This window comes from Amblyomma mixtum, chromosome 5, assembly GCF_055824585.1.
Source record: "Amblyomma mixtum isolate Tamu chromosome 5, ASM5582458v1, whole genome shotgun sequence".
Classification (NCBI taxonomy): domain Eukaryota; kingdom Metazoa; phylum Arthropoda; class Arachnida; order Ixodida; family Ixodidae; genus Amblyomma; species Amblyomma mixtum.
The window spans coordinates 56,169,531-56,184,514 of record NC_143016.1 but is presented as its reverse complement, the minus strand read 5'-3'; the positions used below and the strand labels follow the sequence as shown (position 1 = coordinate 56,184,514).

Below are 14,984 nucleotides of genomic sequence, written 5' to 3'. Positions count from 1 at the left end.
ACCTTGGCTCCGTTTCGATGCGCCGGCGATAAAAGGGAGCCCCCTTCCCTCCTGCAGGGGCACTGCCGCCTCTCTCCTCTGTCTTCGGGCTTTGCCCTCTCTCTCGTCTTCCCCTGCGCAAGGAACTAACTCACTTGGTATGCCACCGCGGCAGCGAGCTGTGTACGCGAGATAGTGCCGCACCGTTATTGTCCGCCGCAATAACGGCTCTGCACTGCTGCGCACGTTTTGCTGCCTTCCAGCATCAGACACGGAACGGCGTAGCGCGCGCCGCTGTGCGCCACGCCGGAAGGGCGCACTGCGCAGCAGACAGTAGCGACGCCTGGTGCCTGCAGCTGCTGGTTTCTGAAGACAGTTTTTGTTTCGAAGTGAAGCTGCGTAAACAAACAAGCCAGATGAGCACGAGCGCTTCACCTCAAACCTACCAGTCGCAGTGTAATTTCGCTTTTTTAGAGCGCTGTCACTTATAGTGGACCATTCGCCGCACTTAGAAGTTGTGTTTTTCTCGAGCCTGCTTTTTGGCAGGCTGCCCACCGGGTTGTGTGTGTGTGTGTGTGTGTGTGTGTGTGTGTGTGTGTGTGTGTGTGTGTGTGTGTGTGTGTGTGTGTGTGTGTGTGTGTGTGTGTGTGTGTGTGTGTGTGTGTGTGTGCGCGTGTGTGTGTGTGCGCGTGTGTGTGTCCTAACTATGACTATAGTAGTAGTAGCGAAAACATCTTTATTTACTGCAAATGAAGCCGCCGCTGGTGTACTCAAATCGACCTTTTTTTTTCTGTTCGCAGTATGTCGCGTAAGAGCTGTTGTGTTGAACTGACTACAACCTGCAACGCTCGGGCGGCGGCAGTAGTGCGCCTCACTCAAAACAGGCTTACCGTGATATAAATCACAATAAAACTTGTAATAAATATAAAAAAGCTGGAACACTAATGGAACCGCGCAGCTGAATTAGCCTCTTGCGTGCCCCTTATACGCTGGCATTGGTTTATGAAATGAGCTCCAGGCTCCCTTTGTGTGTTGCGGTTTATTCTGAGCACGACTGTGTACCCCGTCTCGGTAAGAGCCGAGCGGCGTTGAAGCCACAGCGTCAGCTTATCAGGGATCCATTAAAGCCCCAATTCTGCCCGAAGAACGGCTCGCGACCCACTGCCTATCGTGTGCAGGTTGGTCAGGATAACCGATGTGCGATGATAGCCAGGGCACCGGCCCCGTCCCGATCACGAGTTCTTGCGCGTGCGGACAGCTTTGCAGGTCCCTTCCTTCATTATATGACGGCGGCTTATCATATAGCTGTGTCAACGCTGAGAGATTTTAGCATCGCGTGCAGAGTACGAGTGTTAAAGAGATAACCTGCTGAGCTAAAGAAACAAAAGGGGGTGTCGCAACGGTGTCCCTTACACACTTTCTTTTATGCTGAGGGCAGTTGCTGAGAGGTGTTGACCAATTTACCGTACTCGTGTGCAGCACTGCCGAGTCTGTACTATAGATCATGCCTTCGTTGGTGCACTGCGCCAACATTCAACATCACGGCGGCCGTTTAACTTTTCAGCCACTTCGGAACAAGACGTCGATAGAGTCGGTAGTGCTGGGTACAGTGATGTTAAGAATATATACAGTCGATACCTATATGTTCTCGCCTCTCACTTCCTAAACGTACTTTTCGAACCTACTAGAAGATTAAACCAAGCATTAAGGATGTTTGAAACCGTCAAGAGTTAACTGAAAACACTATTTTAGGATAAGTAAAGGACAGCGGCTATAGTTTTCATGCGGTGCCTACAGCTTTGTTCTGGTAAATTGTACATTCCTGCCGGTGCATTTCCGGGTAAAGAAAAAAAAATCGTGTTTAACCTGAGATGTTAGAAATAAGCCCGGGATTCAAGAAGCGGATGAAACCGGGGTTTTGCCCGAAAACGAAGGGCTCTGCTTATGCGTTGTAATTTGGGCAGAAGCGCTTTTGGTCGTCCTCTCTCTCCTGTGTGCTTTGTAGTTATGTTTGCGTTCACCGGTCTCCGCAAAGTTCATGTACCAACTGTTCCAGAGCGAAGTTTTATAAAGGTACGCATCTTAGCGGTTTACATACTATGTTATTTAACGTCTTACCGCAGATGTCGCGAGAGTCTTATTCGTTCGGCTGCTCTACGCGTGTGCAGGCAAGCAGCTCTTGAAACGTTTTCTTCTGTCTAACAGTGTACGCGTATGACATTGAATGGCTATAAAGAAAGCTTCCATTTCTCTATTCTGACGCGCGTCAAGGTCTCATCCAAGCTGATTGTGGATTTTCCTCGCCATAGTTGGCTGCGCGACGTGATTTCAGCGTGAACCCTGGCGCGCGATCACGATTTCGCGTGACTGTCGGGAATGCGCGTAAGCTCGAGAAGTTTTCTCCGGCGCTGCCCCTCCTCCTGTGCTCGCAGCGATCTCCTCCTTGCTATCGCTGACCTGTACGTGCATACGTATTCACGTCAAGGCATATCACCTGCTCTGCCTTAGGCGGCCGACAGAGGTGGTCGCCACGACGTTGACATGCATATTTTCGAATGCGTGTTTGTTTATTGGATTTGGTGTCGTATATTTCCCAAGGTGTTTCAAAGAAGAGTGGCTGCAGAAATAAAAACAAGAAATACAAATTCAGGCGTTCAGTTGCCACTAGTCTGGCACAGTCGGCAGCAAAAGTTTGTGAGGCGGGCCCAGAGCTCGAGGCAGCGCTGCAGTAAATATTTCTCCAAGCACGCACATCCCATACTGTGCGACGTTCCTGTGCTGTCCCGGTGCCGCCCCTGTGCTACCCCTGAGCTGTCCCTATGCTATCGCTCTGTTGTCTCTGTGCTATCCCTATGCTATTCCTGTGCTGTCATTGTGCTGTCCTTGTGCTGTCCCTGTGCTGCCCCTGTGCTATTCCTGAGCTATTCCTGCGCTGTCGCTGTGCTGTCCTTGTGCTGTCCCTGTGCTGCCCCTGTGCTATTCCTGAGCTATCCCTGCGCTGTCGCTGTGCTGTCTCTATACTGTCTCTATGCTGTCCCTGTGGTGTCCCTAGGCTGTTTCTGTGATATCTCTATGCTGTCCCTATGCTGTCCCGGTGCTTCCCGTGTGCTGTGCGACGTCAATGCAATTTAAAGAACTCCAGGTGATCTATTATAATCCGGAGCACTCCACCGTCGTCTTCGAAACGACGGAATTGAAAAACAGAAATGAGTGGCGAAAAGATGGAACATGTTACCTTCTGGCTATGATCAGTGCTCGACGGTACATTTGATGGCTTGACAAGTTTTCTTCAGTTGTTTTGTGCTGAAGGGACAACTGGGGCAAATTTTTCTGCTAGAGGAAAAGATGCGAAGATGCAGATTTAGTCGCATAAAAGATTCGCTGAGGAGACGAGACTAATTAGATAAAGCGTGTGCTACGATTCGGTACTGATTGAGTTCTGTTACAGAATAGAATTTCTTGACTAGGATGTTATGTACCGATTGTGGTGCGGACAAACATGAGGACTTTCATTTGAAGAATGGAGTAAAACAGCGCAACAGAAGAAGAGGCAAGATAAGGATAAACACCAGCGCTCTTGTCTCGTCTTCTGTTGCGCTGTTTTATCCAGTTCTTCTAACATGTACCAACCAGCCTGTATTTGCCCTCTTCTGACTCATTTGCATGATCGTTTTCTTCCCCTCAACGTTCGCAAGTCGTCTCTGTTCGTCTCGTAAGGTGTGCATTTTCTGGAGACTCGTGTGTTGTGCAGGGAAGCGCATGGGACAACCGGCAGGCTGGTTGGGAGGGTTCGCTTTGAGATTAGCAGCATTCTCCGTGCTTGTTGTAGGTTACCGGTATAGTCAGAAAACGTTTAGGTTTGGTTTATTGGAGTTTAACGTCCCAAAGCGACTCGGGCTATGAGGTACAGTCAGAAAACGTTCCAAACCCATTTCTGGTTTCCTTTTGGCCAGTATCGCCGCTTGCTGGGAATTTTTTGTTTAATGTCATGCGGTTGAATGATATATCGTTGCCGTCAGCCTCAATATTATGTTCTCTGAAAAATCGAAGCTGTCCCGACGGTTGTTTAAGGAGACAGTTTTGGCCGGAAGCTCGAACTCTGTTTACCCCAGTATTGTTTATGCGGGAGACAAGGGCAGAACAGCTGGTTTGTGAACGGAGCAAGTGGAGAAATAAAGTGTACCACTTTTTGACTTTTCTTGCCGAAAGTTGGGGATTAAACTACTGGCATACATACCATCTGGAAAAAAGCCTTTAGAACGTTCAGAAAGTTATTTAGGCCCAGAAGCGACACGTTTTTTAGCGATCACAACATTTCACTACCACAAATTAAAGAACGTTACTTCGGCTTTCACATCCACAGGCGTGGTCTTGATCCGGCCTCTAATAATAAAGCTGTCTCCTTTTGTTTGCAACTCTAGAGACTTTGGTTTCCGACTGTACATTGCAAATTGTCCCGCTGATCTATCAGCGAATATGCATTTAGCTCAGACTTCTGTTTGCTGTACGGAATATACAAACGCTGGTGGCGTTCCCGCTTTAGTAAGTACAGTCTTTGTCAAAAGTAACCAGGCTGCACATTTTTTTCTTCTCAGTTATATATTAAAGCTATTATGCCAGCCCTCAAGCTCTAAATCTCTGTATGGTAAGAAGAACCCCTGTTCTCACCATCAAATAACTTTTTGTCCTTTAGAGAAGCCGTGAAGGCTCTGTTATACGAATGAGAAGCAAACCATGGAGCCTGGTTACTTTTGACAAAGACTGTACGTGCTTGCAGCTCCGTATAGGCAAAAACGTGTTGCTTGTGTTCAAACCGACAGACATGAGTTTTTTTTACTCTAAACTAGCGAATGTCTACAAGAGACTGCCTTTCAACGTAGCGAAGTACTAATTATAGGACTACTCATTTTTGAAGTATCTCTGGGCTGCCGGTTCATACTTAACAGCGACCGTAAGGAGATAATTAGGTGCATTAATTTCGCTGACGCGTCACGGTATTCTTTGGCACGATCCGTGAAGAAAGCACCTGAAACACGGCTGCCTTGGGCCCACACTGTTTCGTCGTTTGTTTAGCGCCTGATAGAGGGCTGTTCCGTTGTGGGCTGCGTTAAGGTTGTACAGCTGCTTCGCCACTCCACTCAATGGAGGTGGGCGGGGACAGAATGGACCGTACTTGTCCTGGAAGACGGCCACTGTGAGTCTTCTAAGCCGCTGCTGTGCGTACTGCTCGGCACTGCCGTACGGAGTCGTTGCCTGCTGGCCTATCTACATGCGCTGGACCATGGGTGAGTAGAGGCACCTTCGATGTTTGCGTTTTAGGGGAATCCAGCATCATCGACTTGTTTTTTGCTTTTTGCATGCGAAGCATGCCTGCGTCTTGCATATCCGTATATACGCACTAGACGTTATGGAATCTATGATCTCGGGGTAAAAAGATGAATGTCTTCATAGCTCAATATTCCTTTGTGTAGCTGCTGTTCCAGGTAACTAGAAAGACGAGATCTAAATAAACTCACTGCCGATATATTCGCGGCGGGGACTGTGGTTGCATTTAACATATCCAAATTTATAAAATATCTCAGCAGTGTATATTTGCGTCAGATAGTTCCTCGAATAAGCGGAGAGCAAGTTAAAAGAACTGGAACTTAATTGGTGTTGCATGGTCTAGTTACTTTGTGGCTCTAGTGTAGAAGGCATTCGTCTAGGTCCCTGCGGTTGGATAATGAGTAATCGTGAACGAGCACCTCAAGGCCTGGTGGTGTTCCTATAGTTGCAGCTGTCAAAATTTCATTGCACTGCTCCGAGACTATGCGAAAAATTGCTCAGCTGCGTTTCTTCGTTTCGTTTTTCCTGAGCACCTTTACCTGGAGCAGCAGTCGCGAAGCTGCGAATCTTCAGCGCATGCTTGTTGGTTCGAAAGCTCAATTGCACCGACGAAATTGCGTTTGCAGAGCGCTTGCTTCGTGGCTGGTCCAAGTGTAAACGCGCAACGTTTCCATTCCGAGATGCACATGCGCACTGCGCTCTAAGCTCGATCGATCTGCTGCATAAAACCTGCCTTCAGAGGTGTCATCGTGCAAACCCTGAACCAGTCTCCTCAGGACTCATGTGAATTTGTCGCGAGTTTTAAAACAGAATGCGAACCGAGCAGATTTGGAGGCATGACTTTGTATGTTCTTTAAGTTTAGCTGCTGTTTGTATTCTGGACCTTACTGTCCGCATTAACAGTGTATGTAGCGCGCGAGCGCGCGCAAACGTGAAAAGAAACTAGGGATTTTTGTACTAACCTGCAGGAGTGTTGTATTCTATTTTAGTATCCCTTCCCAGTACACGGTGAGCGTGAAATAATCACGGCTGGACCTGGTTCAGTGACTGCACGATACACACCTGCCGGGCCTTGCGTGTCCGCGGTGGCCGCTTATAACCGGCCCGCGTGTGTCTCTGCCGTGGCGGCGGTCCCTCGCAGATGTTTGGCCAGTACAAGGAGGACCTGGGAGCATTCGCCAAGTCCGAGGCGCTTCGGCTAAAGACCTTAGAGAAGCTGCGCAAGAAGGAGGAGAAGCTCGACCAAAAGGAACTCAAGCCCTACCGGCCGGAGTGGCAGCGAAAGTGCTTCGGTGGGTGGCCTTATCTCTCTCTCTTTCCCCTCGCTTCTGTCTCACTAAAGCACGTACGCCTGGTTTCTACTGTCGTGCCCGTGTAGCAGCCTTTAAGCTCGGCTCTTTTGGTGCACACCCTGTCTGACCCTGCCGCAGTGATCATGACAGCTGCCATATTGACAGCAGTCATTGTGGTCGCGACGGTTAGTCACAAGAACGGTGCCTAATCCTTCCAGATTGTTAATGTGAGAAGGAGTGACAGCAAGGACAGTGCGGGTGTGCGACGTGTAATCCCCCTAGAGGCATACGAAATTAAGATAGCAGAGTGGAGCTCATCTGCAAGAAAGCAGGATGGAACGAAAGCAGTGCGCCAGTATCGATCGAACTTAAATTGTACGTTTTATTTGTATTCGAGAGCCATGCTTTGCGAAATAGGTTCGAGGAAAATGATTTAACTGAACGTGTGCATCGAAGTTTGCCGTAGTTGACCGAGAAAACTCCGGCATTGCGGGTTATGAGTCTTATAGGCGCGATAACTCAAGGAACGACTCTAGGGTTCTGCACTGTGTGTATGCCCAGTTCTTTAGGATAACACGTATATACGACCAAGCGGAGAAGCAGGCACGGTTATGCGCTCTTCGTTTCCCTTCGCATTAGAAAAACAAGCAGCAAAAGGAAAAATGCCATCGGATAGAAATTGAGGGAGGAAAAAAAAAATCTCCTAAGCCGCGAGGCGGCGCAGTGTCGTGAATGATGCGTGCAGGGGATAACGAGTGATTCAGATGCAAAGCCGCCCAAGCGGAGACCCCCAAGGGCGACCCGCCAATGCGAACTTGTATTATAGTGCGCTCGCTCGCGTAGCCATGCCGACCTTGTGTATAAAGGCGCGACTTTTTCGCGCCCTGCAATGGTGACAGGGCGGGAAATCACGGAAGTGGCCTTGATTGGATGCAGCACACGGCGTGTGTATACTGGGACCGGAGTAAGACGGAACGGAGGGCCCTGTGCGGCACGGCTGTGTGTACGGGGCGGGATCGGCTTTCGAGCTGGCGGCGATGACGTCCCGCTGGCCTTGCTCCCCCCTTCCTCTCTTTGGGAATGACGGCAGTTAATCATGCTCGCTTAGTCGGCGCGACGGAAATATTGCGCGACAAGCGTTAACCGCTTTGGCGACGTCTGTGAACTTGGCAAGAGCCCCGTGTCGTCGCCCCAGCCATTTTTCAAGCGTCGGCTGGCAGCGTTTCCCGACTGCAGCAATTTAAGAGAGTGGGGTCCCAGTGCGCCAGCGGTCGAACGCGGAACGGCGTGGTAATAATTTATTTTATTTTTTTACATCCATGTTTAAGGGCCTGAAGAAAAAAAAAAAGAACGGCTAGTGTACTGTCTGTTGCCTTCTATTTTATTGTTCACTGACTACAAGGCGCTTACTAGGGTAATTGGCATGGCAACACTGAAGTCAGCCCGCGGGCCAAGCTGACTTCCGGAAAGGTTGCCCGGTGGGAACATACACACTTACAAGAAAGTGTCGCCCTTTTGCGGACCAGTCGAAATTCAATAGCAGCTATTGTGCTTTTATTGATATACAAGAGAATGGCTGCTGAAAATGCATCGAGGCTTTGTTGACCTGTATACAAAACTGGTTGTTTTGTTTTTATTAACATCTTATTAAATTCCCGTTGCAATGTCGCTGTATTGATTATCTTTTGAGACACATAGAAAACCAGTACAACCATTATCGCTCTGCTTTCTTCATATCAATACATTTAAAATACACACTGCTACGGGATTTAGATTATACAAGTCTGAACACATTGCGTGTAACCGCAGTGGTAATTCTTTCTGAAATACCCACAGAACCAACAACGCACGCTCAGCTTTTACTTGAATGGTCTTAAATCACATGAACAAAACCGCCAAATGTGAAATAAAACACCCTGTACCAGCACTCAACAAGTGGAAAGTAACAGCGCCAGAAAAAAAAAGAAACCAACCCTACGATGACACTCACACCTTACTCGGACTTCGTGGTTAAATACTGGCTATGAAGTAGCGTACCAATTAGTCTTGGTGGTGACTTGTCAACATATACAAAGAACACGCACAAAGAATTTACACAAAAGCGCATGGCTACAGCTTAAGCCGCAACATTCAGCTCGAGAATCAATAATTTATATGCAGTGAAAGCTGTAGTGCCAGGTTATCCCACACTCTAGACCAGGAAGGACTAAAAGAGGTCTTGGAGTTTGTCCTTCGAGGATTAGTCGTTTAAATAGTCCGTCGAGGACTAACTGACTGCTGCATTTCCATTCATTGGGGAGTAGTAAACATTATTTCCTAATAAGCCAAGGACGAAGGACTAATTGTTACACTTACTAGTAATTTTAGACCAACGTAGAAACGAAGAAAAGACAGCGTAGACTGCCGTGAATTCATCACGCACCCGATCTGCAGCCGGCCTAATTAATAGGAATGTGGGATACTAGATACAGGAAGGGTGCAACAAAGATAGTAAGACAGGATAGCGGGTGGAGGCACTATTTACAGCTGTGATCGCGTTCACGCCGAACTCTCCCACAGGGCGGCGTTTTTGCCCATCTCTGGCCTAGAGTGCGTAGCCTTTGAGCAACGCAAATCTACGGCCGCATGCAGCGTTCGACGGGAAGGCTGCGGATTGCGCGTATCGATGCGTGGTTTCTGTCGTTCGTGTCGCGTGTGGGGACCCCAGCGCGGGTGGCCCTCCAGGAAGGCCGCGCGGATCAGGTGGAACGCGCCGAGGCGCCGGAGCGTGTCGGCTCCGGCGGACGCCGGTGGCAGCCGGCCGCGTTTACTCGCTTTTAGGGCTGCCCTCGCAGCATTGCGCGGTGCTGCAGCCGGGTCGCGGCTTTCCGCTCGACCGCGCACCGCTGTGTGTGTGTGTCGCTGTGGGTGCGTGCTAACGCATTCGCTGCGGAGGCGCCTGCTCACGGGCAAACGGTTGCGCCGGGTTGTCGGGAGGCCGCGCATCCGGGCTCAGGTGCGGTCTCTAGCTCCACGCCGTCACTCGTCGGGACGTTCCGAGGCTGTGCAGGAGGTCGTTCTAACGGGAGCAGTAATACGGGGCCGCTTCTTACAGGAATGTTTGTCCGCGTTCAGTAAGCTTTCGTGATGGTTCTTTGTTTTTTTTTTTAGGTGAGCGATTCTTGGGAGGGCGCGTTTGGGAAGGGGAGAAGGAGGGCGGTTCTCGATTTCCGAAGTGCAGGGCTCGACCAATCTTCATTGGCAAAAAAAAAAAGGAAACAAAGAGGAAAAATAAAAACGGTGACCTTTCCGTGGCCATGAGAAAACGTCCGAGTTCATACAAAGCGTAGCTTAGCAGGACTAGCTGGCTGGATCCATAGGCTTTTCTTTCTAAAGGCTAAATGCGCGAGCATAAAATATGGCGCAGAGGGGAGAGGCGCTACAGACAGCAGATAATAAACTTTATTAGTTGAATGGGACGGGCGGAGTCCCTCATAACGCAACAGGTCAACTCCGCCGGGTGGCTATGAGCTTATATGCGCCTCGGCGACACAGTCAGCCCGTTGGACGAACCGAGCCTGAAGGCCCGGCTCCGGGCTGCGCAGCGCGGTTTACCACTGCTCCACTGTAGGAGTTAGGTGGAAGGGGTGATAGGGCAGTCCCACATGATGTGTGATAGGGACACGTGCCCACCGCAGAATCTGCAACTTGGAGAGTAGAGGGTGGGATAGATATGGGAGAGACTTGCTGGATATGAGAAGGCATGCGTGTGGAGCTGGTGCCGGGAGATCTCTTGCGCGCGGGATAGAGACCTGTCGGCCGGTGGGTAAAGACGGTGGTCAGGTCGGTAATATTGGGTGATTTCGTGATAGGTGGTCAACTGGTCCCTCGCTGACTTCGCTTCGTGATGGGGATAGGAACTGGACCCCGCCCGTATAATAATGCCTGGGGCGTGAGTGCGCCCCCTCTTTCCCTTGGAGTGAGGAGTTTGCGAGGGTCCAGAATGGTTGGATGGTGTGGGTAGGGGAGGGGGAGGGGGGGGGGGGGGGAGGGGGTGATAGGTTATACGAGGCAGAGGGTGATGGGAGATATCCGGCCGTTAGAGAAATTACTGCTAGCGATTTCCGAGTCGCTGATAATGTAGGGTTGGAGGAGGTGATGGCTAGCGCGATATCTGGAGAGGCGGTCACGACGGAGGCGGAGTAGGTGAGGCAGTCGGTATGGCCCGAGACCGCGAGCGCAAAGGGGTCTCAGTGGCGATACTAGGCTGCATCCACATTTTAGAGCGCAGCTCTTTGGCGTCCGTTCCTGGGTTTCGCGTCGTCGTCGGCGTCGGCCTCGTAACCAGCTCCGCCCCCAATGTCATGCTTTTCAATTGGTCGAAATGCTCGTGACGTCACAGTGCGCGAATTTCAAATGGGGCCAATTGTACTTTGGCTAGTAACCATGCAACCAATCAAAGGGATCGTATAGTGATGCTGCAACTAAGTTGGACTGAGTTTAGTTAATTGCTTAATTAATCAATTAGCCTAATTAATACAGAGGAGAATGAAGAGGTCAGAAGAAAAGAAAAGAAAGACGCGTGCCGCAGCGACAACAGCGTCCGCGGAAGGAGACGCTGTTGAAAAAAAAAAACATAAGTACGAAGCCGCGTTCCCACCACCACCACGCACTTCCCCACTCAGTAAGACGTTGCTCGTTTCATATACGTTGTGTCGAACATCCTAGACAGTTCCAACAATTGACAGGTTAATGACAGAACACGATGGATAGAAATGCAATAATGTAAATATGAAATAGCCTAATTAACCTTTCTAGTTAGACCGCATAAATCTATAAAACCGAGAACGAAATTGGTCGAGTTGGGGAATCGAACCAGGGTCTCCGGAGTGCGATACGAGCACGCTAGCCACTCCGTAATGCCAGCTGAATGGTTTGGAATGAACAAAGGCGCGTCTAGCTAATACGGCGTCTTCGTTCACTCCCATCTTCCCCCTTCCCCTTACGGCGAGGTGCAGGTGTCCACCCAGATATGCGAGAGAGATACATTTCCTTTCCTCAAAAAATAAATTTACCGTCCAGCAAGGCGTACAGCCGAATTGGCGATGGCGTTCTGTGGACTCCCTGGCAGCGTTGCAAGACGCTGTCGCTTTCCACTCTTACAGGCGAAGCTTAACATGTTAACCACACATCAGTAACACACGCAGACAGCCAATGGACGCGTCATTCGCTGGCAGCACTTGATTCATCATTCACAACCACATTCTTAACGTACGCTCCCTTGCCGCACATGCCAAGGACGTACACCACGATCACATTCTGCGCCATTCCTCTGTACTTTGCTTTGCTGAAACCTGGATGGATCCCGAAGAGCCTCTCGAAATCATAGATTTCCTATACTGCTGTGGTGCTCGCAGAGACCACAACAGAGCGGCGGGAGTCGCTATCTACTTGCGCACAGGTCTCTCTGCAATACCAGTCGAAATGTTTGGCACGTCACATGAAGTTGGCGAACTGTGCGCCGCAAAGTTGCCCAACGGCTTGCTGGTAGTAGCTGCCTACTTCGCCCCTACCGCACTCACGAAAGACGTCGTGCACCTCCTGCAACTCGCATTAACCGTCCATCGATCCACACCGATGTTAGTAGTGGGGGACTTTAATGTTGACATAAGGACAAACAGCAATTTCCTAACACTTATGCGGGAGAACATCCCGTTCCTCTCGCTCGTAACGCGTCCCACGGCTGTGACAACCTCGCGAGGCACTTGTATAGATCTCGTCTTTGAGAATCAAGCATTGGTGTACCAAGTCGAACATATATCAGTCTATTTCTCCGACCACAAAGCTTCATTCATGACTGTCAAGAACTGTTAGTGGAATCTTTGTTAAAGGAATACGTGTGAAAAATAAAAAAAAAAACTCTGTGATAGCGCATACATGTGTTGCTCGATATCTTTGCCTCAATCTATCGAAAAGGTGAAACAGCTTTTTGCTGCGCTCAAATTTCGCATTAGGAAGTAACGTAATCGTCGGTAATTTTTCACCTCCTGGTTAATACTGTCACGTTTGTGTCCCTTTTCCGCCGCCGACCGGTATGGAAGACGGCGCATGCATGTTACGGGGAAGGAGGCGAACGTCCAGGTGTTGGTGGATTGAAGAGGAAGGAGGTTTGGGGGGAAAATAGGGCCTCACAGTGGAGCCTACAGGGCTGAGGATGTGGAGGCCCGTCGTCGTGCGCGAGAGGCGCCCATATTTGCCCACTGAGTGGGCTTCTGCGAGTTCCTCCGCCGTGTTGTAGAGGAATAGTGCCTGAAGCCGTGCACTGGAGGTGCTGGGATATAGAGGGTGGCTTTATAAATTTTGCGGATGAGAGAGCCTATTATTTCGAGGTCCCCTGCGGTGAGTGTGAGACACGGGAGGTAGTACACGAGGGGACTTAGTGAGAATGCTTGTACGAGGCGCACGGTTTCGTGCTCTCGAAGCCCTCGATTCGGGGAAGTGATCCTGTAGACGAGACGGATGGTCTGGTCTGCGCATACGCAACGGAGGCGCAAACTTTACGCTGACGACACCGCGTGTCTAAGTTAAGTTTGAACAGGCGCTCCACGCGCCTCAGAAAAAGAACCCGTATCTAGCACGTGGACATCTAAAAGAAAACACTGCAAAACTTAACTTCTTAGCGCTTTGTGGTGTCTTTCGTTCGTGTTCGTTTTTTTTTTTTTGTGCGCTGTGGTGAAGTGAAGTGTGTGGAACCAAACAGCTGGACAGTTCGTTTTGAGCATGAGCTTAACAAAGAATCGGATGTATCAGTCACGAAGGCATCGCGCCTTTGCATACAAATGCGAGGTGCTTCTTTTAGTTCACGAGCCAGTGTGTCACTGCACCTGCTCGCAATCACTACTGTTTAGCGGGAAGGTCCGCTCACTCTGTTTTCTGGTGGGGGAGCTTGCTCGCGCTCCCATGCGGTCATCCCACGCGGCCTTTGTAAACTGGTTCTCAGTATACAGCCGATGCTGTGTGGAAAGCTGTAAGCAGTGCAGAGAGTAATGTCTCGGGGCGACTTCGTCGCCGCGATTCGGGTTGCAGCACGCTAACGCGCGCGCTTCCGACGCAACGGCCGCCGCGGTGTCATCTTGCGCGCCACGGTCCGTTCGTCTCTGCGCGCTACGTGTGCTCTATATAGGCCGTACTCCGCTGTATAGAAATGGCGCGCTGCGACTAACTTCCTTGCAGCTGCACAGAGGACGACGCTGCCTCTGGGGAGAGATGCGCTTGGGTAAGAGAATAACCCCTTCCCATTTGCCTCGTACGTCTTGCCGATGGGTTAACTAAGTTGATTGGGTTCATTAAGAGAATGATTACTCATTAACAGGCTATGATACTAAGAATGCGCAATGAGCAGGAGGTGCTCTTATCAAGAACGGAGAAAGAAAAAAGAAAGGAAAAGGCCGACTTCAGTTTTGGTTGGACGTCACACTATTGTTGTGTTTTTCAGTTATCCGCAGAGTCGTCGTCACGTTGCGCAGTAGTTATGCATGTGCTTCGACGAAAGAGTTTTCGTCTGTTCATTTCTCTGCAGATATATTGAACCCTGTTGTCGCTGGATCGATGCAGTTCCGATAGGCTGCCACTTAGGACAGGAATGGTAACTATGCTTGCCTGCACGTATGGGCGAAAAGAGAGGCGACCTGTCCCTGCTCATCGTATATGCAGGGTATAGGTCGACAACTCGGGCTGTCCGTGTATACGCACAACGGCATTTCACGCGCGGCGCACTGCTCCGTTCATTGCGCCGCGCCGGCACTTTACGCGCCGGCAATGCGCCGAGCCGAACGGCGACTGCGTCGTTCGGTGCTGCGCCTAGAGCCCCGGCCGCTCGCGCACCTTCCCGACGCGGGTCGCCGCCACAATGGCCGGAACGAAGCAGCGGCCCTGTTGCTCGCGCGAGAGGCCGGAATGCGCTTTCGCGGAGCCAGGATGCGCGCATTCCCGGCGTGTGTGTGTGTGTGTGCGTGCGTGCGTGCGTACGGGCGCGCATTGCTTCCCTCACGGCCGCTGCCGCCGCAGGTGCAGTCCGCGACGTCACGGTGTGGCTGGGCGACGCGCAATAACTAGCGCGCACAGTTGTTAGCTCTGAGCCGCACCCGCTGTGCGCAGCGGAATTCGTGTGGACTCGCCTGAGCTGGACCAATGGGGAGTTTGAATAAATGACCGAAATAGACCTATCCTAACGACACTTTTACGAGAAGATTGGAAGTGAGTTGGGGTAGAGGGGTGTCCGACTATAGCCCGTGGCTACACCTATAGGCCTTAGCCCATCCACCTTAGTACGCATGTGCTTGTATGGGCGTCAAAGACCGCCTCTTTCTTTATTTAATTGCGATAAAATTAATCACCTTTCTTTCTTTC

General features: G+C 50.4%; 1 protein-coding gene across 1 annotated transcript in view; it reads left to right on the top strand.

Annotated features, from left to right (window-relative positions):
• The window catches only part of ClC-a (chloride channel protein 2), a 97,856-nt gene that overhangs the window by 54,492 nt on the left and 28,380 nt on the right, over positions 1-14,984 (top strand). Inside the window, exon 3 of the mRNA XM_089544562.1 lies at positions 6,446-6,596. Within this exon, the coding sequence (XP_089400688.1) occupies positions 6,446-6,596 (151 nt within the window). The remainder of the gene's footprint in view (positions 1-6,445; positions 6,597-14,984) is intronic.